The sequence below is a fragment of the Equus caballus genome, chromosome 12, assembly GCF_041296265.1.
Source record: "Equus caballus isolate H_3958 breed thoroughbred chromosome 12, TB-T2T, whole genome shotgun sequence".
In the NCBI taxonomy this organism is placed as follows: domain Eukaryota; kingdom Metazoa; phylum Chordata; class Mammalia; order Perissodactyla; family Equidae; genus Equus; species Equus caballus.
The window spans coordinates 2,548,058-2,575,423 of NC_091695.1; the positions used below are offsets into that span (position 1 = coordinate 2,548,058).

The 27,366-nt window shown below is 49.8% G+C and overlaps 1 protein-coding gene across 15 annotated transcripts in view; it reads left to right on the forward strand.

The window, feature by feature from the left end:
* Positions 1 to 27,366, forward strand: part of LDLRAD3 (low density lipoprotein receptor class A domain containing 3) — a 417,721-nt gene that overhangs the window by 30,373 nt on the left and 359,982 nt on the right. For 2 of the 15 annotated variants that reach the window (XM_023653881.2, XM_070229299.1), the window contains exon 1: positions 4,549 to 4,641. The exons of 8 other annotated variants lie outside the window; for them this stretch is intronic. In XM_023653881.2, the coding sequence (XP_023509649.2) occupies positions 4,554 to 4,641 (88 nt within the window). In that variant the 5' untranslated portion in view covers positions 4,549 to 4,553. Of the gene's footprint in view, positions 1 to 4,498; positions 4,642 to 27,366 lie in introns of those variants that run through there. 5 more of the 15 variants (XM_070229303.1, XM_023653880.2, XM_023653879.2 and 2 more) reach the window with 5 other exon arrangements.

Here is a 27,366-nt window from a genome sequence, read left to right on the forward strand (position 1 = left end):
TGTTGCTTGATTTGTTCTTGTTCCCTGAACTTGGGCTCATTTTGGGTCTCGTTGAATAGTTTTCCGCATTTCTCCATTTTTAATGAACCCTAGAATCTCAAGTTTGGAAAGGACTCTTTAATAAGGCAGTCTGCGCCCAGCTGTTTTCCTGCATTTTCTCTTGCATTCGAGTTTTCTTCCCACACGTTGGAATGCCCCACTCCGGGTCTGAGGTGGCCGCCCAAGGTGTTAGTTTCATGACCCTGATTAGGAAGGACCGGAAGAAGCTGATCTGGTCTCCAGAACCCGGCCGGGTTGCTAAATCGGGGTAGAGGCCCCGGGAAGCAGGGTGCTGTGGTTTCTGCTTTGAGCACGCTGCAGCTGAGAGGAGCTGGGGAACTCCAATGGGACAACTCAGCATAGAGTTTGGCCACAGGCCAGACCAAGCAGAGGGCTTGTCTGAGAAGGGTTTGCAAGAAAACATCCAGCTGCAGTTCCTTAGTTCGCTGTTTGATCATCTTGGCTAGTTTGGGGCTCAACCAACCTATGACCTCTTTGACCTTGGCAACTGCAGCTGCCTTATTCAGCCCTGAGGCGGCAATGGTTTGAAGGGTGCCAGGGTCTCTGTTTGCAGTCTGATGGAGCTCCCTTCCTGAGGGCAGGCATGGGCTTGTCCCCAGGCAGTGGGTGGCTGAGTTGGACTTCCTGGGTTACAAAGCTTTATTTAGTTTTAATTGTTTGTCTTTTTTATTATAGCCGTTAACAATTTTTTTATTGATATAATTGACATATAAGATTAGTTTCAGATGCACAACATAATGGTTTGATATTTGTATGTATTGAAAAATGATCATCACAACGAGTCTGGTTAACATCCATCACCACACCTAGTTAGACACTTTTTTTTCCCTTGTGATGAGAACTTACTCTCTTAGCAACTTTCGAATATACAATACAGTGTTATTAACTATAGTCACCATGTTGTACATTGCGTCCCCTTAGTTATGTTATAACTGGAAGTTTGTACCTTTTGACCACCTCTGCCTCTGGCAGCCGCCAGTCTGTTCTCTGTATCTGTGAGTTGCATTTCTTCTCTTTCTTTTAGATTCCATGTGTCAGTGAGATTATACGGTATCTGTCTCTTTCTCTGATCTATTTCGCTTTAGCATGGTACCCTCGACCTCCATCCCTGTTGTTGCAAAGGGCAGGATTTCCTTCCTTTTTATGGCTGAGTGGTATTCCATTGTGTGTATACGTGCGTGTGTGCTTTAGCCATTCATCTGTCAATGGGCGCCTGGGTCGTGTCCCTGTCTTGGCCGTTGTGGATAACGCTGCAGGGAACACGGTGTGCAGGTGTCTTTTCCAGTTAGTGGTTCTAGATGAGTGTCGGAACCCTGAGTCCCGGAGCTGCCTAACAACCTAAGGGTTGTTGCTCTTGGTTTGCCTCCTCGGGAGGCATTGGGACAAAGTTAAACCGAGATGGGTTAGTTCAAGGTCCTTCCTGTGTACCGTGCTTGAAAGAGAGATTATAAGACACTGGACCTCGTGGCTCTGTGGATAGAAATGTGGTGGTTGACGTCAGACCGGGGACATGTTCTGGAGCCAGTGGCTGTCCCTGGGGAGGGAGCTCCTGATTTCAGCCTGACTCTCAGCTGTTGTGCCAGATCCGTCCTCTTCCTTTCTTAATAGCCACCTGTTTATCAATGAGGAGCTTTATCAAGACCATTAGAGAAAGACGCTATATCCCTTCTCTAGAAACGTCTAAACTGGCTTTAAAGGTTCTTGTCTTTAAAATAACAAGGTGATGGGAATTTTTAAAAAATGGAGCCTCTTAATTGACCCTTAATTTCCATCGAAGTGTTTTTATAAGGTTATCAGTGTATTCAGTAGCTCTCTAGTGATAGCGTCGGTCTGCACGGTGCTGCTTATCCAGGCAGTTCGAAGTCCTTGACAGCTGTGTCTCCATCGCCAGGTGGCTGTGTCCCCATTTTATTCCGGGAGCAACTGAGGATTTTGAGAGAGAAATAAATTACCTAGAGAAAGTCAGATCACAGAGAGGAATGACCACGATTTCCTGGCATTCCTGTTTCCTGTGCACCGTTGACTTTATCAGGATGGGCATGATCTGGTTAGGGAACTAATCTCCTGGTGAGTAGTGAGTTGGTTTGAGTTACTCCTTTTGGAAATGGGTTACTGTTTCTCTTTATGTAGTGCATGGAGAATGGAAATTCTAATTCACTTAGCTGCCCCACCGTGAAGGTTAATGAATGAATGCAAGCTGGGTTAAACAGTTGAGGAGAATGACACGAGGAGAAATGTTGTTTTATTAATGATAAACTTGGGTTCTGCTCCTGGGCCTCATGAAAGCGTTTTCCTGTTTTCCACGTGTGGATGACAGGCGCTGACAAATCGTAGTGTACTGGCTTTCTGTCTGACCCAGCCAAGGACTTCTTTTAGAATATTCCCCCACAAACAGATGGTTTCAAATAGCTTGTTACCAAACTGTAATTATTAAATAGTGCTTGGTGTTGTTAAAACATTAATGAAAGGCGTTTGTAACCATGAGAGATTGCACTCGAAGGAGGCGGTTGTTGTCACCACACTAATAGGTTTTGATTTGAGCCTGGAACAAACACACCTGATGTGCCGGTTGCCCAGCATTGAGGCCGACGGCCGAGTTCGGTTGGTCCTTTTGAACTAGTCCTGGGAATCTTCGCTACCCCAGCCCAGAGCTGTTGATGGAGGCCCTCGGGCCAATGCTGACTCCAGGGGATCAAGGCATTATTATTTGGGTTTTGATTTTCAAAATCAAATTTGATTTTTGGAAATTTCATATAACAAAAAAGGGAAAGAAAAAAAATCCGGAATATCTTTCTCTCGGAGACGTGGTCTGCTTAGAGCTGTGACTGCGTGCTTCCTGCTCTCTTTTCTCCATGCTCAGAGTCATTGGGTCCCACCATGGGGGATGCAGAGGCCGTGGGGAAGCAAAGTCAGAGGGAGGGAGGATGGTATGGGGGGGCTGGACCCAAGCTCTGCTTCTCGCTGTGTGACTTTGGCCATGTGACTAGACCTCTCTGACTTCAAGTTTTTTCATTGGCAAAATGGAGACAATAACTACCTCAGTGGGTTGTTGTTGAGGACTAAACGGGAGAACATTTATTAAAAAACGGTGTCCTAGGCCAGTACCTGGTAGGCTCTTAATATTGTTGAGAACAGAAACCAGCTGCTGGAGACCCAAGATCCTGTTGGCAGGTGCACATTCCTGTTGAGAAGGTTTGTTTTCACATCCTCATATTTTTTAAGGGTACTCTTCTGTAATGTTCCTCTAGAAAGTCCTGGTGTTGTGACCTTTGCCCCTCCCTTTGAGGAGGGAAGTCAGTTTCGGGGGGACCCTCTCTTAGCCTGCACTTGGCCAGAGCCGCCACTGGCACAGTCTGCACCCTGGTGAGTTGGCCTGGGAACTCGCCCGCCATGTTGGTGCTGCCCTGGCTTCACTGTGGGCGGGAGCCCGCGGTGGCTTGCTCCGGCCGGCCGTGATCATGCGGTGTGGGTGGGTGCTTGAGGCACACTTCAGTTTCATGTCAGAAGAGCTGCATTTTCCACTCCTGCTTCTTCCTCTCAAAGCTGAAGAAAAGGCACTTCTCTCTTGGCCTTCTGGCCTGGCACTTGGAGCTCCTTGCCCTTCTGTCACCAGCTTCGTTTCCCCAGCTGTCCTGGGTTGCTGTCGTTAGTTCCACGTTCAGGGCCTCCCTAGTAAACTCGTTGCAGACAAGGGCCATATCTACCTTATGCTGGACACACTGGGTTAAATAAAATGTGTTATTAAAGTGAATTTTATCTGTTCCTTTTTACTTTTTTGTAATGTGGCTACTAGAGACATTTAAATTATGTGTGTGGTTGGCATTGTGTTTCTGTTAGATGGTGCTGCTTGCACCCTCTCCCTTTGTCCACGTAGTGACCTGCGTGCCCCTGCCCAGGTTATGTGGCTGGGCTGAGGTTGGGGGTGGGCATGAGGCGCTTGGATTGGCTGGCTCACTTTTCTGATGGTAATGCTTAGATCTGTAGTGGGCTGTAGCGAGTTGAATGGTGGACCCCCCAAAAGGTACGTCTACCTGGAACCTGTGAAGGTGACCTTGTTTGGAAAAAGGGTCTTTGCAGATGTAATCAGTTAAGGATTTTGAGATGAGATCATCCTGGATTATCTGGGTGGCCCTAAATCTGATGACGTGTCATTATAAGAAGAGAAGACACAGAGAAGGTGGCTATGTGAAGACAGAGGCAGAGATGGGAGCGTCGGGTCCCCAAGCCAAGGGACGCCAGGGCTTGCTATGAGAGAGCGAGGAGAGAGCATGGACTCCTCCCGCAGGGCCTCTAGAAGGGCCCACCCTGCCCACACCTCGATGTTGGACCATTGTCCTGGGAAGCTAACAGCTGGGAAGATGGCAAGCCCGCTGGCTCTGATGGAGGGGGAGGAGCTCCCGGACAGCTAGAGGAAGCCAGTGCAGTGACGTCTCTCGCTGTCACAGATGACTGCCCCACCCCACAGAATTATTCTGGAAATTAAAAGTGACAGTATGTATGAAGTGCCTCGCATGGTTTCTGCAGTGAAGGAGTCTTCATTATTCTGTTGGAAGGCGCTGTGCCATCTCCTTGACCTTGAACGTGAGCTGGAGGGAGGTCGTGGCAGTAATTCGGGTAGTCTGGAGATATTTAGTGTCTAGGGCATTTAGTTTGTGGCTTCTGAGGCTGTCCTCCAGGCTTTTTGGTTATTTTGCCTGTTTGTTTTGTTGGCTAAGGGAAGAGGAGGAACAGTTTGCTAATAATGAGGGTTTTTTTCCCTGCTTGATGAGAAATCTGTTTTTTTGGTGCTCATTACATACTCGATTTGGATTGCTCCCTTTTAGGGAAAACAGCATGACATGCTCGTTTACCTAGAGATTTTGGGCTCCCAGCAAACATTTCAGAAAGGGCTTTCACACCACTAAGTGCAAAGTCAACATCTTCGGCCCGTATGCAGCAGACGTATTTGGCCAGTGTTCATGCTTGTGGGGAAGAGAGAGAGTATTTGTTGACTGCCTGCAGTGCGCCGGGAGCCTTTGTACGGTCATCTCAGCTGATCCTCGTGCTACGGCTGTAAAGCGGGTGTTATGACCCGGGTTACGGATACGGGATCCAGGTCTCTGGGAGGCAGAATGACCTGTCCGGGGCACACAGTAAGCTGAAAAATGGAGAGTGCCGCCCGGTGAAGCCAGTCTTTCAGTGTCGAGAGATCTGTTCTCCGAGGAAACGGTTACATCACTTGGCGCCTCCCGCACCCTCCTCCCTCTGGTTCTCTGGGTGCTCCACTGCGTTGTTGCTTGAGTTACTAACCACTAACGTTCTGAGTTTTTCTGTTTAGACGAGTCAGGGAATATAGTGAGCTCCATGGAGGGTGTTCTTGCAGATTCCGTAAGGTGGCCTTGCTGGGGTTCTGGGACTTTCCGGAGAATGGGATGGTAATGTAGAAAGTCTGCCCTGGGGCCTTGAGCACCTGGGCTCCCGTCAGGCTCTGGATCTTGGCGTTGAGCCTGTCATTTGTTTGTAGTGATGTGCTCTTCTCAGGAGGTGTGTCAGATTCTGTTAGTCAGGATAGGAAAGGCCTTTGCTGCAGTGACAGATTTCCCCAACAGTTCATTGGTTTGACGTGTAAAAGCCTGTTCTTCACTTCCTCAAAGACCATGCTGGTGGGGTGGCAGGAATGGAGGGGGCTCTACTCCTCAGAGTTGCTTTGTCCCGGGCTGATCAAGGCACTGTGCCTGTAACACTGACACAGCAAGGGAAGGGTCTGCAGGAGCTGTCGTGTGCTGGCTCTACCCTGAAAGTGATGCGTATCGCTTGTGTGTGTGTGAGGAAGATTGGCCCTGAGCTAACATCTGTGCCAGTCCTCCTCTGTTCTGTGTGAGATGCCACCACAGCGTGGCCTGATGAGCAGTGCCGGGTCCACGCCTGGGATACAAACCTTCGAACCTTGGGCTGCTGAAGTAGAACGTGCAAACTTACCCACTACGCCACCGGGCCAGCCCGGATATGTGTCACTTTTGCCCACATTCCATTAGCCGCAACTAGTCACGTGGCCCTGTCAAACCTGGGAAATGGGGGCAGTGGAGGGTGGTACAGATGGAATGTTAGTTGAGTACCGCTCTCTACCGGAAATAACCCCGAGTGTTGAGTTCACTGAATCCGAGGAGAAGCTCAGCCACGAGTGGCGTTGGGCCCGTTTACTTCAGAAAATTACGACCTGAGCTCCGTGAAGTCACAGCCTGTGTTTGTGTCTCTCACACCAGGATCCGTTCCTCAGTTTCTCCGCCCTCAGCATGGGTGGGTTGAGTTGAATGACAGAGGCATTGAAAACCTGCTCTGGTTTTTGGTCTGACGGACAGTGGTCCTTGGCGTGGTCTTGCTGATGGAGCGTCTGCTGGAGGAGGCCCTGCCTTGGATGCGGGAGCTGCGTCAAGTACCAGCTGCAACAAATTACTGTATTTTGTTAGCAAGAAAATACCAAAGTCATTGCAGTTTTAAGGGACCGTCTCCTTAAACCCGTATCATGGGAAACCACTGCATGGACACGATAGCAAACCTTGGTGCCCGCTGGCCGGCAGTCAGGGCCTGGGGCTTCTTTACAGTTGGACAACCCGGGCCCGAATTCTGGTTCCTCCAGCTTTGCTCTCTGTGTCATCTTGGACTAGTTACTTAGTTTTCCTAAGCCTGTTTTCTCATCTATAAGATGGGGGATGAAATTGCCTAGCTCTCAGGTTCGCTGTGAGGATTTTATTCACAGCTGCATTAATTTGCCAGGGCTGCTGTAGGAAATTACCACGAATCAGGGCGCTGCAGACAGCAGGAATTTATTCTCTCGCAGTTCTGGAGGCCAGAAGTCCAAGTTCAGCCTGTCGCAGGGTGAGTCCTCCTGGAGGTTCGGAGGAGAGCCTGCTCCTTTCCTCTCCTGGCTTCGGTGGGCGCTGGCCGTCACGGCACTGCTTGGCTTGTAGCCACGTCACTCAGATCTCTGCCTCTCTCTTCGTGTGGCCTTCTTCCCTGCCTGTGTCCAAATTTCTCTCTTATAAGGACGCCTGTCATTGGATGAGGGGTCCGCTCTGATTTATTCTGATCTCTTCTTAACTTGATCACATCTGCAAAGACCCTCTTTCCAAATGAGACCACGTTCGCAGGTCCTGGAGGTTAGAATTTGAACAGATCTTTCCGGGGGATGCAGTTCTACCTACTACAATCGCATAGGTAAGGCCCCAGCACGGTTCCCACAGACGGTAGGCTTTCGATAAATAATAGTGTCTGTTACTCTTCTGAGTAGAGTGTTTGGGAAAACCTACATGGAACTTTCTAAGTGAATTTTGCTGTGTTTTCAGACCTTTGAGGTTTATGGTATCAATAAAACCAGAGCATTTTCTGTTGTCTTTTGGTAACGCACAGCTTTTGTTTGCAATGTGAGCTCTTCTAGGGTGTGTAGGAGCTGCCGTGCGGCTCGACTACAGGGCATGTTTGGCGCTCAGGTTTGGAGTGACTTTGGCCCAGCATTCTCATGGTTTCCTCCAGGCACTTTTCTCTTGCTTAACAATGCAAAGTAGAAAATGCACACAAATCGTTCCCCAAAATGAGGCCTGTCCTTATTGCTGCTTTTTCCTCCGGGGCCCCAAACTGCAAAGCTTATTCACTGCAGGCAGCGAGGGCTCTCAGTCTGTCGCCTCCGTATCTTATGTTCCATATCACACTTGAACATGGCAAAATTAACGGGCCGAGGCCGGGGGAGGTGGGAAAATCCTGTAATGGTTTATCATATTTTGCAGGCTTTGTGAGGGCCGTAAATTTAAGGCATATAGGAATTGTATTTCTTCCTTAGATTTCCCAAGTTTGTCGTGTCTCCTTTCTCTGAGGACAGCAGGTTCTTCAAGACAACAGGCTTTGGTTTTGAAGCAGAGAAGGGGTGACTGGAGATCCAGTGTCCCAGACGACCACAGAGCCGTCCCCCTCAAGCATCTGAGGTTACATGGCTGTTGATGGCTGAGTTATGAATGCAGGTTTGCTGCTGCGGGGAGCTGCTCTGGCCACGTCCCTCCTCTGACGCCAGCTGTTCAACAGCCACAGTTGTGGGAGTCACGCGTCACGTGGAGCAGTTCCTAGATCGATAGTTGGTGTGTGTTGGCGGAAGGAGCTCTTAATGGCCTCTGACCATATTTTGTGAGTGCCCTTGTGTCTGAAACCTTGAGAAGCAGGAATTTATGTCTTGGAATTGGATCCCTCTTGGAGCTGCTTAAACGAGGAAATTGACCCATTCCTGAATTTTTCCCATAGTTCAGCAGCTCCTGTCAGCGTGGAAACGCCCCCTGTCTCAGTCTGTTCGGACAGTGAAGGTGCGTATTCCAAGGGTTGAAATTCTCTGAAATGACAGGTTCTTCAGGATGACCGTAAAGCACTTTGGGCTGCAGAGCCCCAGATGGCCATGTCAATAGGAATGCAACTTTGATTTGACTATCTTTATTTCCCTTTCCAAAGCAAAAGTCCATGAATTGATTAAAAAAAAAAAAAATCACAGAATGATGTAACCATCTCTCAGTACCCTGTTAGCCCATGGGCTTCAAACTTTGTTGACAGTGACCGTAGAAACACGTTTATGTGTCCACATGAACATTTGTACATGAGGGCTGCATGGCAGCATTTCCGTAATAGCCCCAAAGTGGGAACAATCTGAATGTCCATCAGTGGATGGCTGGATGAATAACTGTGTTATATGCATGCAGTGGAATATTATTCAGCCATGAAAAGGAATGAATCCCTGATACATTCTACACCATGGACAAACCTCAAAAACATTGTGGTAAGTGAAAGAAGCCAGACACAAAAGACCACGTGCTCTGTGGTTCTGTTTATATGAAATGTCCAGAATAGGTAAATCCGTGGACAGAGAAAGTAGATTGCTGGTAGCCTAGGGCTGGGTGGGGATTTTAGAGGAAATGGGGAGTGACTGCTCATGGGTATGGGGTTTCCTTTGGGGGTGATGAGATGTAAAATTGATGGTGTTGATGGTTGTATAACTGAATGTACTAACAGCCATTGAACTGTACACTTTCAATGGGTGAATTGTATCCCCATCATGCTGTTAAAAATCACATTTACATTACAAACTAGGCCATTTATGTAAAGTTGAATGAAAACCTACTCTTTCTGCGTCTGATACGTTCTGAGTTATTCCAGTCTATTCCATTCCGTTTCTTTACACAGTTGCTGGATATGACCCACCAAACTGATTCCATAATCCACACGTTTATAGATTGCTGTCCATTTTACAGATGAGCACACCGAGTCACAGAGCTTCAGAAGTGCGTGCGAGGTTATGCAGTTTATTAGTGACTAAGTGGAGACCACACCCTGGGGCTTCTCATGCCCGATCCACTGTGCTAGTCAGGAGGTCTGGTGTTCTTTTTAAAAGACTGAGTGGAGTCTGGGGTTAAAAAAAGGCTCTGGTGATGCATCGCCTCGTGGTGAACACCTTCCCGGGGCCGGCGTGCTTGGGAGGCTCAGGGTGCCGGGAAGGGCCAGCTGCGTGTTCTGCTTTGAGCACCGTCTTCAGGGCATGGCACACAACATGGCCACAGCCTGTGCAGGAGGCCCCATGTGTTTATATTTCAGGCAAAGATGCTATTTTCTGAGCATGGCAGAGTAAAAATATTAGAATTCCTAGCTGCCCTGGCTTCTAGCCCTTCCGCTGAAAGTAAAAACCGAGGTGGGCCACGATAGAAAATTAGCAAAATACCCACAGGCAGTTAGGGAGAGAGGGGGGCTGGGGCTCCCCTGCAGCTCTGGAATCAGCCCACTGCTATCAGTTAATTTTGCTCTGAGGGCACCGCCCTGGCCGGAGATGCAAAGCCAAGAGAATTCTTCCCAGGGAGAAGCACGGGGAGGGCTGCGGTGGGTCTCCGGAAGCGCCTGGGCTGGGCCGGGCTGAGCCGGGCCGGGCCGGGGCCTTCTCCGCAGGCTTCTTTCTGAGGACTTGGGAGCTGAGGGGACCTGCCGCCCCGCCCGGCTCTGCGAGGGGCCATTTCATCGCCAGGGCTGTTTTCTCACCAAGTTTTGCTCAACCTTTGGAGAGAACACTCTCCCTCCTTAGTTAATTATTTGCATAAATATTTGCTGCTTTCCAGCAGGACCGTTTCCTGTGTTAACAAGGACTCAGTGGATTTCCAGGTTTTCTTTTCTCCCTCCTGTTAGGAATTTGGTGCTGGTGAAGGGGGCCCATCTGGGGACAGGAAACGTCCCATGCAGTTAGGGGCTGAGCTGGTGGGGGCAGGAGTGGAGGTGGGAGAAGGAACAGCCTGTTCTTCCACAAGCCTGGCCTTCAGCCGGATCCCAAGGCCCCCTGTGCACCTAGGAGGGAAATCGCCATTGGCCGGGTGCGTGATGACAATGAGCATTCACTGCACAGTTTCAGTGTGCGGTGGAGTCTGTTTCTTCATCAAGCATTGATGTCTTTCCTGCCCTGATTGAGAGGGCCAGGGGCCAGGAGCCCGCTGAAGGGAATGGAAGCAGCAAATGTAAAAAATACTTAATGAAACAGCAACAGTTAAACGTTTTTGGTTTAGCGTCTTATTCAAACTCTCCCAGCATCCCAGCGTGGAAGCTAAAGTATTGCCAAGATTCGGCCACCTGCCTCCAGTCCCGGCTCCTCCGTGTGCTCACCCTGTAGCCTGCGGAAAGTTGACTCCCTTTCTGAGCCTCAGTGCCCGACGTGCTTGCCTTGTGGGATGGCAGAAAGCTGAAATAAGGCAGCGTGCGCGCAGCACTGAGCATGCAGAGTGGCCATGGTATGTGCTCAGAAAGTGGTAGCTATTTTTATGATTAGGTGGCAGCTTTTCTTATCCCCATTTGACAGATGAAGAAGCTGAGGCTCAAACAGGTCATGTAACTTGCTCAGGGTTCACAGCCACAGAGTAGCGGGGCCGGGACCTGAGTTCAGGTTGCTCTGACTCTGGACCTGGTGTTTTTACCATGGTGTTCTCCTTGCTGAGTACAGATGGTCAGATGATAAGGTGACGACTGGCTGAAGATGTGGAGCTCGCAGAAGACAGCCTGGCGGTGGGCACTGGCCTGTGCTGCCTTTTCACATTGGCAGGTCTGCTCAGAGGGGTGCTGACAAACCCAGGTGGCCTCAAGGATGTTTGTGGAGGGCAGGGCAGTCACGCGGCGTGTAACGGTGGAGCTGGCCGAGCCTGCCTCTCACTTCCCTCTTCCTCTATTCCCGAATTGCTGAGGCTGGGGAGGCGGCTTTCACCTCCCTTTTGAACTCAGGAGCTCTGAGCGGACTTGGTCGTGCAGAGTCCTTCGTCGTCCAGTTGCAGTGTGTGTGCGCCTTCTGTTCATCTTGTCTGTCAGACACGGCAGTCTGTCACGGTGGATGAAGCCTGGCCCTCCCTCCCTCTTCTTTGAGGCTTGCACACATTCCTGGATGCACCTAAGAAATAGAATGAACGCATTTAATACTGGACTGGTTCTCCGGGGCCTTCCCCCAGTCTGCTTTCAGCCACAGCCTGTTCGCTCTTCGTCAGGCCTGCTGCTCGACTCTGTGAAACCACTTGGAGCCTCTTGGGCAGGCTGATGAAAAAAAAAAACCCAAAACAGAAAAACAATCCTAGAATGAACCCCTGGAGGGGATTATCCCGGATTTCCTTGGGAAGTATCCTCTGTGATTCCAGGGGGGTCCAGGATGTGGGTCTGGGGGCCTGTGGTCTGTAAAGGCTGCGGGTCTCTACCTGGGGCCTTGGTCTGGTGCTTCAAGGAATCCCGTCAGGGCAGTAATAGTACCAGCAGTTTAAAGTGGGCTTGTTCCTGCAGCAGTTACTGCTCTTGCTCGGAATGGCCATCTAAGTCAGGCCCCATTAAATGCGGCCATTTGACGGACACTTAGTGTCTTTAGGGAGATAAATTACCTGTTGGCCTGGGCACGTCCGCTGTGAAGTTGGATTGTTGATGTGAGCCCGGGGAGCAGGGCAGGCAGATGCACACGTTCGTGAGGACATACTGTGTGCCTGATGCTGTGGAACCCTGGGTAGATGATGGAAAGGGAGACACTGTGGGCCCTGCTCTGAAGGAGCTCTCAGCTTGTATTCCAGTCATGAAACATCGATTGAGCACCTCTTGTGTGCAAAGCCTGTGCTTGGTTGTGTAGAGAAGACAGGACGGTGGCAGAAGATTCGTGCCTGTGGCCCCACAGTCTTGGGCAGAGGACAGACTTGGAGTCACTAAGCTGAGTGCAGCACTGGAAGAGAGGTGGAGGACACTGTGAGTGCGCGGGAGGGAGCCATGTGGTCGCTGGTGGGGTTGAGAAGGGCTACTGGCAGAGGTGACGTGAACTGACCCTTGAAGGGGGCCCTCTCTGACGGCAGTCCGTCAGATTGCCTTTAAGGGAGCTTGAAGCGGGCCCTTCCCACCCGCGGCTGCTCCTCTCCCAGCTCTCTGGACGCGCGTGTGGCCACTCCTTCTGGATGTTCTCGGCTTCTTGTTGTGGGCCGCTGTGTTCTCCCCCTGCCCGCTGCTTCCCTGAGGCTTCACGTCCGCGCCGTCCCAGTCCTGCCCAGGAGGGCCTGGCGAGGGCGGGACGTGGCCATCTCCTTCCAGGCCCCGCCCCGTGCCTTCGACCCTTGGGCAGTGCTGGCTGCTGCCGTGGTAGAATGGTTTCACCGGACTCGACGGCTGCTCAGTGGTGCCTGCTCAGCCGTGCCTGCTCTGGCAGAAACTGCCCCAGGAGGCAGATTATGGTGGGAAGGAGAGCTTGGAGGAAAACGACTCCTAGCACCAAGGCGGTCACCTCCCAGGGTTTGACTGGTCAGGTGTAATACGTCCATGACGTTTTGTGATGGTGTCAGGCAGACATTCTCGAAATGCCAAGTGTGTCTTACATTTCCAAGTCACACGTTAGGATGCACTTAATACGGAAAGATTCTGTGGAGGAACTTTTAAAATAATGAGCTCGATTTATGTACTTTCTTTTTTTTTTTTTTAAGATTTTGTTTTTCCCTTCTTCTCCCCAAAGCCCCTTAGTACATAGTTGTAAATTTTTAGTTATAGGTCCTTCCAGCTGTGGCATGTGGGACGCCGCCTCAATATGGCCTGATGAGCGGTGCCACGTCTGCCCCGAGGATCTGAACCAGCAAAACCCCGGGCCACCAAAGCGGAGCGTGCAAATTTAACCACTCAGCCATGGGGCCGACCCCTGTATACTTTCTTTGTCAAAAACCATCTTTTAGGGGCCTGCCCAGTGGCATAGTGGTTAAGCGCACGTTCTGCTTTGGCGGCCTGGGTTTCGCTGGTTCGGATCCCGGGTTACGGACACAGCACCACTTGGCAGTCCATGCTGTGGTAGGCGTCCCACGTATAAAGTAGAGGAAGATGGGCACGGATGTTAGCTCAGGGCCAGTCTTCCTCAGCAAAAAAGAGGAGGATTGGCAGCAGATGTTAGCTTGGGGCTAATCTTCCTCAAAAAAAAACCAACCATCTTTATTTGAATTATTAGGAGGGCACAATCTCTTCAGAGTCAAAGCTCAGTCTGCTTTGACGTCCTGTGTTATAGTTTGGTTCTGTGATGGTCTCTGCCCTCGTTAAAATTCTGAAAAGTAATTTCTCTTGCTATTTATTGTTGAAAATACAGTTAATCAGAAAGAAGGTAAAAATCACCCAGTAATCCTACCATTTATTTTATTCAAATAAAATTTGGCATATTACCCTTTCGAACGTGTTCTGTGTGTGTATGTGTATATAGTTTATAAACTTTCTTTTTTCATTTACACATAGTGAACATTTTTCTGTTCGTGAAAACATTCCTAATTTAGTTTATCCTCAGCTGTCTTTTTACCCAAACTCTGTTGGTCAACGTAATTTTTATTAGCTTTGTTTTCTGTGGACCATATTATGTAAAGAACAGGTGTTTGCGTTCTTTGCCTGCCCACCTACGGTGTCTATTCTAATACGACTTTATTTTTCGAAACCGCCCAGCGTCCCTCTCGCCTGGGCTGCTGTTCCTCCCGGCAGAGTGCCCACGTCTGGACCCCGGTCCTTCCACCCGGTTTTCATGGCTGTGTTGAATTCTGCCCGGGAGATGGTCCATAATTTATTTGTCCACTCGCTGATGCTGGGCGATGGTGTTGTTTCCAAGTGTTTGTTTATTATGAGCATCACTGTGGATAACATGTTTGTAGCTATTGTTGTGCACTTCTGTAGTAATCTCTGTAGATTAGAAAAATTCCCAGAAATTCCACCCGCAGCATGCCCCCAGTGTTGAATAGCCTCCCGCTGGCTCCTCCAGAGCAGGAGGCAGAAGCTCACTGCATTGTGCGTATGTTGTCACTTCTTCTGTGTCATCCTTATCATTCGTCGCCGGTGCTGCGTTAGTCCCTTACTCTTACTGCCCTGACTGGCGAGGAGCATGTACGATCGTGTCAGAGAGCCCCACTGAGACCCTCAGTTAGCATCATCTCTTTCTGGTGCTTTTTTTTTTTAAGCCCTGGCTCTTTGTCTTAGGAGCCACCCCAGTCACATTGGGTCTTCCCAATTCAGGCATCAGGCCCCTCCCAGACTGGGGAGGGCCCACCAGAATCTTGCCTGGCTTCAGGCCTCTGTCTCACCTCACAGAAAGGGCCCCAGGAGGTCAGAAATGTTGGTCCAGATGGATGGCTTTCACACCGTTTCCATCTTGGCCAGCTTAGGTGGGCCGGGGCCCTATGGCACGCCTAGCCAGCTGCTTCCCACGTTTTAGTAGGAGAGAACCGGAAGGGGATCACCTGAGTGCCGAGGGGTGTTTATGCAACAGAAGCTTCTAATCACCCTCTAAATTTATTAATCTGGGGACAGCCATTTCTTATACAACTGCGTCAGCTTTGTTCGTTAGCTTTCTGGTATAGAACACCCTTGTGTGTGTTACAAGGTTACCGTGCACATTTTTTGTTAGGTAAAACCACGCACATTTCCAATTAAGACAAAGAATGTGCAATTTCCGCAAGTCGGGATTGAGGTCATAACCTGGAGTGCTCAAGAATTCCAAGTTTAATTAATCCACCAAATTAGGATGACTAAGAGGAAATGTCCTCTCGATATGAGATGTGACAAGACGGCGATCTGGCTGCGACAAGTCACTCTTCGGGTGGCCAAGCCCGATCTTAACTTCTCTGGCTGGTCCAGGCAGTGGGTCCTCTGGGTGCTGGCCCTGTCCTCTTCTAATACCCTTTTCCTGTGTAAGTGTAGACTGCACACAGATTTTATGGAAGTGGTGTGCTGCTGTTCCGCCATAGCACCTGTTTTTCTTCCACGTTACCTTGCTCTCCTGCTGCAGTGCACGCCCCGTCAGCCAGGAGGTCTGTGAACTTTCCAGGCTGGGTGGCTACAGAGAGATTTGGTCTTATGGTAAAAAGACTCCTGCCGTGGCCAGCTTCTTGGGAGGAGTGGGGTGTTTTCAGCCTCTTTGCCCTACCTCTCAAAAGCCACAATCCAGGGAGGGAATGTCATCTTAGTTTAGCTTAGACCATGTGACCTCCCCTTGGCTGGAAAGGGTGGGACCCCTGATTATGGTCCTGTTACATCATAGCCTCTGAGAGAGCAGTAATTCTAGTAAAGCAGAGGAAGAAATGGATGCTGAGTGACTTAAACAAAATCCCCACCAGTGTCCACCATAGCTGTGACTTGAAAACAGCCTGCTCTCTCCCCACCCCGCTGGAAGTGTTGGCTGTGGGACCTTGTCGGTAGCAACGCTTTGACATTCTCCTCCAACCCTAGCAGTTTGGTCTTGTTTTTATTTTTGGTGAGGAAGATTGGCCCTGAGCTGACATCTGTGCCAATCTTTCTCTATTTTATGTGGGATACCACCACAGCATGGTTTGACGAGTGGTGCTAGGTCCACACCTGGGATCTGAACCTGCAAACCCCAGGCCGCTGAAGCAGAGTGCACGAACTTAACCACTATGCCACTGGGCTGGCCCCTGGTCTTGTTTAATCCCTTTATTTATTTATTTATTTTTTTTTTATTTTTTTTTAAAGATTTTATTTTTTCCTTTTTCTCCCCAAAGCCCCCCAGTACATAGTTGTATATTCTTCGTTGTGGGTCCTTCTAGTTGTAGCATGTGGGACGCTGCCTCAGCGTGGTTTGATGAGCAGTGCCATGTCTGCGCCCAGGATTCGAACCAACGAAACACTGGGCCGCCTGCAGCGGAGCGCACAGACTTAACCACTCGGCCACGGGGCCAGCCCCCTTGTTTAATCCCTTTTTTCCCTAACTTATGGAGGCTGCATAGTTATCAGAGTTACAGTTAACTCACAGATTTAGCATCTTAGTTTAGAGGGAAAAGCCTTGAATTTAGGAAGTATATAGATGGGTTATAATTTTGGCTCTGCTCCTCGCTTGCTGGATGACCTTGATTTTTCCCAGTCTCGGATTCCTCATGGGTGCAATCGAGAGGATGGGATACTGCCCAGAGTTGTTCCGAGAGTTAATGGAACAGCCTCGGTGACAGCAGAGAGCTGTGTGTCCCAGATGCAGGAGGCACTGAGGGAATGTGCGGTGTTTTCTCCTGCCCCAGGGCCTGAGGAGCATCTGAGGCTGGCTGCCCCTCCGCAGATGCTGCAGCTCCTGGGGTTTAAGAGCGTGAGTCTGAGAGTCACACAGACCTGGGTCCCACTGCTCTTGAATATGTGACCTTTGGGCAAGTTACTTGCCTCTGCAAGCCTCGGTTTCCTCCTCTGTGAAGTTAGCACTAGTTCTTTCCTCCCTCACAGACGATGCAGGTTCTGTGTACTGGGCGCGTAGATAGTGCTCTGTTGCGTAGGCTGAAATCTCCTGATGGGCTCAGGCCGGTGGACCCAGACCTCACCTCGGCTGCGTCTGCCCCTGCACCTGGCGCCTGTGCTCTTTGCGGGCAAGTAGCGCGTCTAGTGCGAGAGGGAGGGAGGTGCTGCTCTCACACTCCCGCCAGCTTGCAGTTTTCAGCCCTACCAGTCCCGTGTTTGTGTCTTGATCTGGGTCAGTCCATCCTCAGCTCCACACAGTGGGCCTCAGTGACTCTCCGTCTGCGGGGAGAAAGTTAACAATTCTAACGCCAAGAGCTTCTGGAAAAGTCCCACCTCCCCAGCAGGCATTATTTATTTATGCTTTAATCTTCGTAGATTACTCCGAGTTGCTCTCAGCTCTCCCCAAAGCCCCGGGTAAGTGGAAGGAGTGTGTGCGCCCGGAGTAATTAATGCACTTTCTACTAACGCGGGAACGTGTAATTTGCAGGAATGTGTGTCAAGACCCACCGTGCTAAATTTATACCCTGTAATTTGTAACGTTCGCCCCCACTGAATCGGCAGATTGGTGAGTCTGGCCTACCTGCTTTGCGATTCCATCTGCGGGCTGGGGCTGCAGGGTTGAGTGGCCTGGGAGGCAAGATCTCCATCATTTAAGTAAATTAGAGCCGGCTCCGGGGACCCATCTGAGGTCATCCTCTGATAGAGGAGCCTGGTTGATGATGTTTCCTTTGCACAGACTTGAGAGCGTCTGATGAGGACAGAGAAGGGGAGAGGTGAAGATGCAAGTCTTCCCAGGTGTGAGTGGACCACAGGCCCGGACGGCCTCGCTGCGCCAGCCTCCCCTCTGACAGGCCTCTGGAAAAGGAGGACACAAGACTAACATGACAGCAGTGGTTTATGGTCTGTTTTATGAGCTGCATTAGCCCTAATAATCGGCTCTTGAGGTTCTTGTTAGTTTTTAAAACTGGAAGTCACTCTGCAGCCTCTGCAGACCACTGATTTTTGTAAAACCCTTGTAAAGTCTCTGTTTGGGGAAATCTGCAGAAGAGCCTCCTAGCCTGACTGGCAGGCTTCTTGTTCTGAGGGAAGAGGGTATGAGGTGGCCGAGTTTTCCCCTGGTTGTGCTTTCGTGGCCAGGTGAAAGAATCCGGCTGAAGATGGAGTGTGGCAGGTCTGGCTGTGGCCTACATCCCGCATCCTCAGTGGCTTCGTGCGACCCGGAGCACACGGTTTAACCTCTCGGACCGGCCTTTCCTCGTTTGTGAAATGGAGCAAATGATTCCTCTGATTAAAGCTGTTATAAATGTTGGATGTTCATAAAGGTGTCTGGCACGTGGAGAACACTCAGCAAATGGTAATTACCATCAGTGCCATTTATGTTTGGGGAGGCATGTTGTTTATCAGTTGTAAAGAAAGCTTGGCTACACAAAGCAGGGGGAATTGATAGACAAATTCAGTAGGGTAGTTTATTCTTTCCAAAAGGCCCTTGTGGTTGCCCTGAGGCCTGAATGTGCGGGTGATGCTAGTGATGAGAGCAGGGCTTGGAGCCAAAGAAGAGCCTCGCTCATCCCAACTCCAGGCTTCACTGACGATGGTGGGATCCTTATTTGGATGCGGGACCTCCTCAAGGTTTGAAAAATATAAAGAGGACTTTGGGATCTGGAGAGAGAGGGCGTTGGTTGTGGTCAGGTGTGGTCAGGGACCAGAAGTTTAACTGCTCCTCTCGCGGTTGGCTTGTAAATACGTGGGCATCTCAATCCTGCTGGGCGAGGAAGAATGAGTATTTGCTGTGTGTGTGCACGTGTGTGCCCGAGTGTGCATGTGTGGCGCATGTGTGTGGGGGGGTGTGTGCGCCTGTGCACCTGGGTCTGCTCCCCCTCAGTATTGATGGGCTGGTGGACGGCACCTGGGAACGGCCGTGTTCAACCGGGTGAATATTAGCCTGTTCAAGAGCAGTGAGGCCTGTGTCTTCTTCTAAGAAGTAAATCCGTTTCTGCTCCCTGTGTTTCTTCAGGAGGCCGCGCTGTTCCGAGGAGGAGCCTGCTCTGTTTTCCTTGTCCGCTTTCCAACGTGGACTTCTATTTCCATGAGGCCTTATTTTTAAAAACATGTTTTTACAGCAGAATTACAACTGTGGAGGTTACAGCCGTCTCCTACAACTTTGGTTATGAAAATAGTTTATGCAGTGTTTTTATTTCTTTTAACTGACCGCTCTCTCACCTTCCCTGTGCTCCGCGCGGGGCTGGCCGCAGAGCTCCCTCCAGTGCGTGTCTGCCGTCTCCGGGCCTGAGTTCGAGGCCCGCGTACCCAGCCTCATGGCCGCCCCGCCTCCTGGTATCCAGTGAGATGGATTTTGTGCTCTTCTGATGTCCGTGCTGGCCCCGATTCGCGTCTGTGGCTGCTTCCACCTTTTTCTTCCTGGAACTTCCCTGAAGAGTTCATTTCCCTATCTTGGCGTCACTTCCTAGGAAACTCCCTCTTCTGCTCTGAGACTGACTTTTTTGTGTCATTAAATCAGATGCTTTCAAACTTTAGGTCCACTGGTTTGGGGGTGTTCGTCATCGGCAAGGCTTCTGATGAATTCCATATGCAGGATTTGGTTGGCTGTCCTGGTCACCTGGCTGAAAAGAAGGCTAAGAAAAAAGTCCAGGGGACAGTCCTGTAGTATTTTTCAGTTACATACCTGAAAAGTCAGTTTCCATCGGAATAGAGATGGATTTTCCCTCTGCCGAAGGTTTCTGTTGGAAGGGGTCAAGTGGAACTGGGAGGATGACATGAAACCCTTGGGAAAGAATGGATCTCCCACCCTTGTTGTAATCCCTGCTCTGCACCCCCAGAAATGGGTTTATGCCGCTGAAATGCAAATGCTGCTTGTTCTGTTAGTGCTTTTCTTGCAGAAAGTAGCAGAAATTTAATCCATGCAGAAAATGCTATGAGTCACTTCATCTCCTGCAAGAGCTTTTATTATTATTATTATCATTATTGCAGACAGGAGCACATCAGCAGGCAGGTCTAGAAAAGCACAGTTTTCAAAAGGCTGCTTTATTTGTCTTACGAAGCAGTTATTTTCCAGAAATCTGTAACCGGTATCAGGAATCTTCCAGATTTGCATACATAGCCATTTACTCCATAATAAGCTGATTCTGCTCCTTGCTTTTTTTCTCTCTCGTCGTCTTTTGGGTTTTGAAGATCCGTAGGAAACTGGTCGGGATTGTTTACAGAGCCTTCAGGCCCCCCGAGAGGCCGTCAGCGTAGGCGGTGGACAAATGGGATCCACTCTGAGGTCTTAGTGTCTGGGTTAGGGGAATGCTCAAAATCAAAGCCCGGGTCACTTGCTTTCTTGTTTGTTCCATTTTGGGATTGCCTGCCCCTTGCTGCAGTGGCACAGGCTGAAGAAATACAAGCGAAGTGCACCATCAGCCAGCGCAAACATAGAACCAGGACAGCGGGTCTGCTGCCAAAAATGCCGTCTGCTGGCTTCCAGGGCCAGAGATCGATGACTTGGGCCGTCTCCTCCTTCAGCAAATAGTCGCAGAGATTCGACATGTCTGTTTATTTTAAGTTTGACCAGCCTCTCATAATATTTCTTGTTAGAAGGGGACCATATGTTGGAGTTAGTAAAGTGAGGCTCAACTCTTTGATTCCTAAATTGATGCCTAAAAATTTCCAGGAGCTTCCCAACTGGGGTTTCTTGCTGCTTTCCTCGCCTGGTTGTCTTTCTGTGTAGGCTGCCAGGTCACCCTACCCGAAGCATCACTCATCTCGTGTCACCGCCTGCTCAGAACCTGAGGTGGTTGTTTCTCGTGTGCAAGTCAAGTCCAAACCCCACAACCTGGCTTGGCAGCCTCTTCTCAGCCGTCTGCCCCTCGTCCCTGTCCTGCCCGCTTGGCCTGATGTGTCCTTTGGCAGGAAGGCCTACTTATACCCACCTGCAAACCAGCCTGGTTGAAAACTGGGCCACAGAACCTTCCACGATGCTTCCCCGGAATACATTCCTCCCTCCTTAGCGATTCCTATATCCCATTTTCTCCTCCTTTCTCAGGGCATTTGTGACTCCCAACTTTCACAACTACAGCTGTTTAGGTGCACGTTCCTAACTGTAGGCTTTGTGCTCAAACCTCGTATTCCTCACGACCTCGAGTATGCTGGGTGTTCAGTAGGTTCTTGTGGGTGAATGAATGAATCTGCTGAATGAATGCTTCCACAAAATAGGGCATACAGTAGGTGATGGGTAGGTATTAAATGTGAGTGTCTTGTTCCACGGACCCAGTGCAGTGGCAGAATGTCACTGTCAAGGAGAACGTTGGCTCGGGCAGTTTAGCAGTGAGAACACAGCCGTTACCCGTGTAGACCAGTTTCAGATTGGGATGGTCCTCCACCATTTCACATGTATAATTAGCTTAGGATTTGTGTATCAGAAGTTCCACTATTGTGATAATACGCAAATTATGACTTTGACAGGGTAGAGAGAGAACCATAGCAGTTGTAGCTCATGTGTTCTTCATGATAAGGTGGTCTGTTTGGGAACACAGTGGCGGTAGAGGAGAAAGGGTGCTTTGGGGAGCCAGATAGACCTTGAATTGCATCCTGGTTCTCACTGACTGGTTTGTCATTTTGAAGTTCAGTTGCTTCATCTGTAAAATGGGGATAAAAGCTACTCAGTCGGGATGCAGTTTGGCTTAAACCACATACACAAAGTTCCAGTGCAGGTCCCAACACATGGCGGGTGCTCCATCCATACAGGCACCACTTCTAAGAGAAGTGTGAGTGGGGGGCCTGTCACCAGCGCAGTGCAATGTGACTTTGTAATCTGCCTCGCTGTCTAAATGTGGTTTTTTGCTGCTGTTGTCCCTGAAGGTTGATTTCTTGCTATTGATTTTAATTAGCAAATTTAGATTGCTTTCCTTCTGTGTTCTAAGTAAGAGAGGTTAGGGATTCTGAGTAATATATCTCTATTTAAAGATGTGAACCTCTGGGAATTTTGAAACTGGAAAAAAACTGTGGATGGAAAAGACAGAAACGAAAGAAAAACCCTAGTGCTCGAGGGCAGAGAGGGGAAATCCATGCAATGTGTGCCTTCTTATTTTTCCGTGAAAGTTGTGAAGCTACCTGTTAATTTTGAGATATAAAAAGATCTATGTATACATTGGCCTGCCCCCATATCTGATTATATTTGGCGTATTTAGAGAGAGAAATGCTGTTCTTAGTTATTTGTGCGGACGTTCTGAGGGATATTTTGTTTTCTGAATGTTTCAGAGGTGTCTCCTCTCTTGTTCTCTGAGTGGCGCTGAGGGTCCTGCCTGGCTCGAAGGGGAGCTGGGTAACACAGACGTTTCCTGGAGTCGTGTGTGTGTTAGCGGGACCAGCAGCCTCTCGGCCCCTTGCTTACGGGTGGGGACTTTGAAGGACTGAGGTCGATTGCTTTGGATGGTGTTTTTACAAATCCCTTCCCTTCTCTCCTCACGAGTTGGTAACCCCCAGTGGGGTGTTGTGATCTTCCTTCTGTCGAGGAGCTGGGGTGGCTGGCGGTGGTCCTTCCTGCCTCTCACTGACAGGCTTTGCCGACACGTCGAGGCTGGAGCCGTCCGTGGCTCGGGTCCTCATGTCTGTGTGTTGTCTGCTAGGATCTGGAAGGCACTAGAGAGCTGAGGCAAGGCGGGTTTGCTGGCATCCCCCTTTTTTCCCTTAATAAAGACACTTTTTTTTTTTAAGGTCTTCAGTTGGTTCTTTCTTTTTTGGGCTTACTTGGTGTGATCTTTGGATGTGTGACTTGCTGCTGGACTGTGGGTCTGTGAGTCTTGGGCCTGGTGAGTGTGGCCTGAGGTGTTCCTTCCACACCTCGCTTCCTCCCTGCTCTCCAGTCTGAGCTTCCGGCAGGCCTTTCCCTGTTTCCACAGTTCCGGATTTTTCCTGCGGTGGGGGAGGTGTCAGGAGATTGAGTCGCTCTGGGCTGCAGTTTGAACAGAAGCTGTTTGTTTTGTGGGAGTGCAAGAAACTGATCTGAGACACAGACAGACAGACAGACAGACAGAGGAGTCATTGACGGGATTGTAATGTATCGGTGAAGGGAACACAGATGGGTGGTGTTACCAACCTGGCCTTTAATGAAAAGGCTGGGGCAACATCCTGTGAAATGCCGGTCGCCGAGAGGGTGCACTCAGCAGCTGTGGGCTTGTTCTCCATGATGTCAGGAGTGCTCTTGAAATCAGGGACACCCCTGGGCTGGGCACCTCCCCTCGCCGGCTCCCTCCTGTCTTGTGGGCTCCCCGGGGGTGGCAGCCCCCTTGCTAGTGAGCTGAGATCAACCTTCCTTTCCTGGAGCTGGGGCCCCTGGCCCTGAGTTTCTGGGTGGTAGTGGTGGTGGCGGTGGTGGTGGTGGTGACAGCGGTGGTGGTGGCAGAGGCTGGGGTGGTGGCAGTGGTGGGTTGGTGCTGCCTCTTTGAAAGAGTGGTGATGGCATGGAGGGAGAGGCAGCAGGCTCAGGCTTCTCCCTCGGCCTCAGCAGACATCAGCGATCGGTTGCTTGATTTGTGAGTTCATCAAATGTAAATCTTTCTGGGTTGCTTTTCTCTCCATATAGTTTCCTATAAACTTTATGTTTTTCTTTTCGTCAAAGACAAGCAAAAAAACTTTTTTATTTAAGAAGAGAGGAGGAAAAGCCCCCTAACTAACCACATGGGAAAGTTCATCGAAGACCCCTAATATCCCTGATAGGTGAGAATAACCCCGAAAGAGTTTGGCGGTGGTGGGGTCGCAGGTCAGCAGCGATGGCGTGGACTCCTAGGCAAGTCCCGTCCCGGCTCAGACTGGACGGAGAGCTGGAGTGCCGGCCGACTTCTCGAATGCCTCCCGGAGGCTGTTCTAGAGCTGGGCCGGTAGAGGGGACCGATGTGCCCGGGGCTGGGCCCAGAACTTGCGTGCTTGGGGTTTATCAGGGTGTGGCCGATGCCATTTTGGGCACTGGAGAGGAGGAGTGGGACTGTTTCGATATTAAGGGAAAATGAGCCTATCAATTAAAAATAAATGCTGGACATTCCATTCCCCCCTCCTCACACTGCCGGTCCCCACCTGTCGCCAGGTCGTGGCATCATGGACAGTTGGACTTGGCCTGATCTGACCAGTGAGTTTGCCAGTGGCTCAGGCTGTGGAAGGAAGAAAGGAGAGAGTCAGTGGGAATGGACAGAGACGATGCCCGTCAGGCAGGTGCCCGTTCAAAAGGTCTTCTTTTGTGATTTATGTAAATTTTTAATAGAAATTTAGATATGTACTGAAAAGTGCCCAGAGGTTAAGTGGGAGGCTCCATGAATTTTCATGAAGTAAACACACCTGGGGAACCATGCTCAGAACGAGACACAGCATCGCCAATACCCCAGAACCCCACTGTGCCCCCGTCTGGTCGTCCCCCCCGCATCGTGACTTCCAACTTCATGGACTGCTTTTTTGCCTGATTTTGAACTGGCCAGAAAAAGGGTTAGTCTGGCTTCTTTTGCTAAAAACATCTAATTTCCACCCCCTTTTCCAGAAGGCGGGTTGCGGGATGACCCTCCACCCACTTCGGTTGCGAGGACAACTCCGAAACCGTGGCAACCAGACGCCCCCCCCCAGCCTTGGTCGGGCTCCGGCCCTCTCGCTCCCGGCGCCCTTGAATGAGCTCTTCTGTCTTCCAGCAGAAAGGGTGGCCCGGTGCCACCTGGAAGCAGGAGTTCGGAGCAGGCAGTAATTGTGGGCTCACATGGAGCGCAAGCGAGCCTTGGACAGACACGCTGCATTCCTCACAGAGGACACATTAAATTTATATCCCCTAATCAGAGGCAGAGCCCTGGCACTCCCACTGAGGCCACCGAGGCGGTGTGGCTTATGGGGAGAAAGGGGGCAGGAGGGAGGGGAGCCATGTGGCCGCGGAAAGGTGCCTCAGACAGCTTTTGTAGAATACATTTGTGTTCTAAAAGGGAATACAGCCCTTGGGCGAGTTCCCAGAATAACTAACTCATTAAGAAAGCAGCCATCCATACCCAAGTTTCTCCATATGATTCCCCATTCAGGTTTGTTGTTTTTTGTTAGTTTAGGCCAGCGTTTGGGGCTGTTAGTTTCATAACTGTGTGAAAGTACTCTTACGAAACTGGCTTCTCTAAAGTTTTAAGGGATGCTTTGTCTTTTTTTTTGGTGCATAGGGTGACCTTTTCCTTTTGGCTTTTGTTTCTTAAGGTCTCTGTGTGTGCACGTGTATGTGTTTCTCTCTGTGTATGTGTGCATATGTGTGTGTGTATTTTGATAATGTGCAGTGCTCTTCAACCCTTCCTCCAGGTCATCATGCTTCCTATTCTCAGTTCTCCAGGCGTATTTACTATGGTGGTAGTTTAAGAAATTTGTTTTGAAAAAAGATGCCAATAGAAAATATACCCATATTTTCAAAGAACCTCTCTATTCCTTCTCTCAGAGTGTATGTTCTAGGACCTTGCAGATTCGAAGGTAAATGCAGGTGCCTGTACGTTATCACATACAACTCTGGAGGGAAATGGAAATGGGTAATGCTATATGTATTGTTTTGCAACTTGCTTCCCCCTCTGAGGTATTGGAGGTGTTCCTCCACGGCAGTGCATTCGGGATCCTAAGTTCTTCTGGATCTGCCATATCGTGTTTACCCATCTCCCTCTGGGTAGGTTTTAAGTTCTTGTAAGTTTTGAGCTTTTAAAAACAATGATGTAAAGAAAAAAAAAAAACAAAGCTGGGGCCAGCCCCAGTGACCTGGTGGTTAAGTTCACTGCTCCATTTCTGGGGCCCGGGTTCGGTTCTGGGCGTAGACCCACACTGTTAGCAGCCATGCTGTGCTGGCCCACATACTAAAAAATAGAGGGAGATTGGCGTGGATGTTAGCTCAGGGCGAGTCTTCCTCAGTAAAAGTAAGTAAATAAAGAACTAAAGCCTTCTACGTGTTTCTCAGTGCGTTTATATATTCCCAAGGATAGACGCCTAGAAATGAATCAGTGAGTCCAAAGGTAAGCCCGTAATAAATAGTGCCAGTGTCACCAGTGGTCCCAGAGAGGTTGTACCAGTTTCTCCTCTCATCAGTAGTCTGAGAGTACCAATTTCCTCGCATCCATTCCAGCTGTCAATATTATCCATCATTTTAACTGCTGATCAGATTGTTTTAAAAAATGGCATTTCCGCTTGCATTTGTTTAACTGCCAGTGGGGTTCTGCATCTTTTCGTTGGTTTATTGGCCATCTGTATTTTCTGTGACATGCTCGTTCATTTCCTTTATCCATTTTTCTCTCGGTTTGCTTGCAATTTTCTTGTTGATTTTTAAGGAGTTCTTTGCAATTAGAGACACAGAATTGTTTGAAAAGATAAATTTAGAAAAAAAAATCTTGATTGGCGATCCTGGCTATAAAGCTCTAGAAAAGATCAAGCCGCCTGTCTTCTTTTTGGCATTGGCCGAAGGCTTTGGTTTTCTGTTTTGTTGTTATTTAATTAGGTGAAATTTCTCCTCCTGGCTGCAGAGTCTGGCGTCTGTCACTGCATTATTGTTTGTGCGGCCCGGGAGGACCGTGCCGTGCAGTGAGAGTGAGCAGGGCCGGGCAGGGCTTGGCGCCTGTTGGAGCTGATTATTGCGGATGTTCTGTGAGAAGCTGGATCCCTTGCCTCATTTCTCTTAAAAACCGTGGTCGCTCATGTCTTTAGCATAAAGATCCATGATCGACAAAAGAGACAGAGAGAGTCTCTTGAGCTGTGTTGGCAGTTCTGGTTCGTTACGTTTCTTTATTCTGCTGGCATTTCCTAGACCACAGTGGCTCCCTAAACTCTCTTGGCAGGTTCACGTGGAGCTGGCATTCTTCTCTCCACGTCCAGAGCCTGTGAAGGGTGGCCACCTTCCATATTGGCAAACAAACTCGGCTCTTTGTTCAGAAGATCCCAGGGCTGCTGGGAGTGGGGGCAGCTGGGGGCCCAGGGCCCAGGGCTCCTATGGCCATTGATGACAGAGGCAGACCCTTGATGGGACCCCTGAAGGCCAGACCACCTTCACTGCCTCCAGTAGCACAGGGCTGGCTTCTTTGTCTGCTCTGAATGAGAGTCCCAGCCCAAAATGCCACTGTCTTTGGTGCAGCTGTCACTACTCCCTGGATACAGAAAGAAACAAACATGGACCGAGTGTGGGGTGCTGATGGTTTGGGATTCACCTCAGGGAGAGGAGAAGACAGCCTCCCTGCGGATGGAGGCCTGAAGGCTTGACTGAGGCTGCCTCCAACCCACTGTGAAACAGGAACAGAGGGCTGACTCCTATGGGGGTCATCAGTGATGAGATGCACCCGGACTTGGTTCTTCTCCCCCATAACGTGTCCAACCTTGATTTCTTGAGAGATGGATCATCACAGAAGGTTGGCTGTGTCTCAGGGGCAGCTGTGTCAGATACTGCTGACAGCCTATGGTCATATACAAAGTCCTCATGCCGAGAGTTTTGGAGGCAAGCGCTCACCTGCTGAGGTTGCAGTCTAAAGTATTGGGCCACATTTGAATTTTTACTTTGAGCCATGAAGAATTATGGGTTTAAGCTCAAGCTAATCCAGAGGT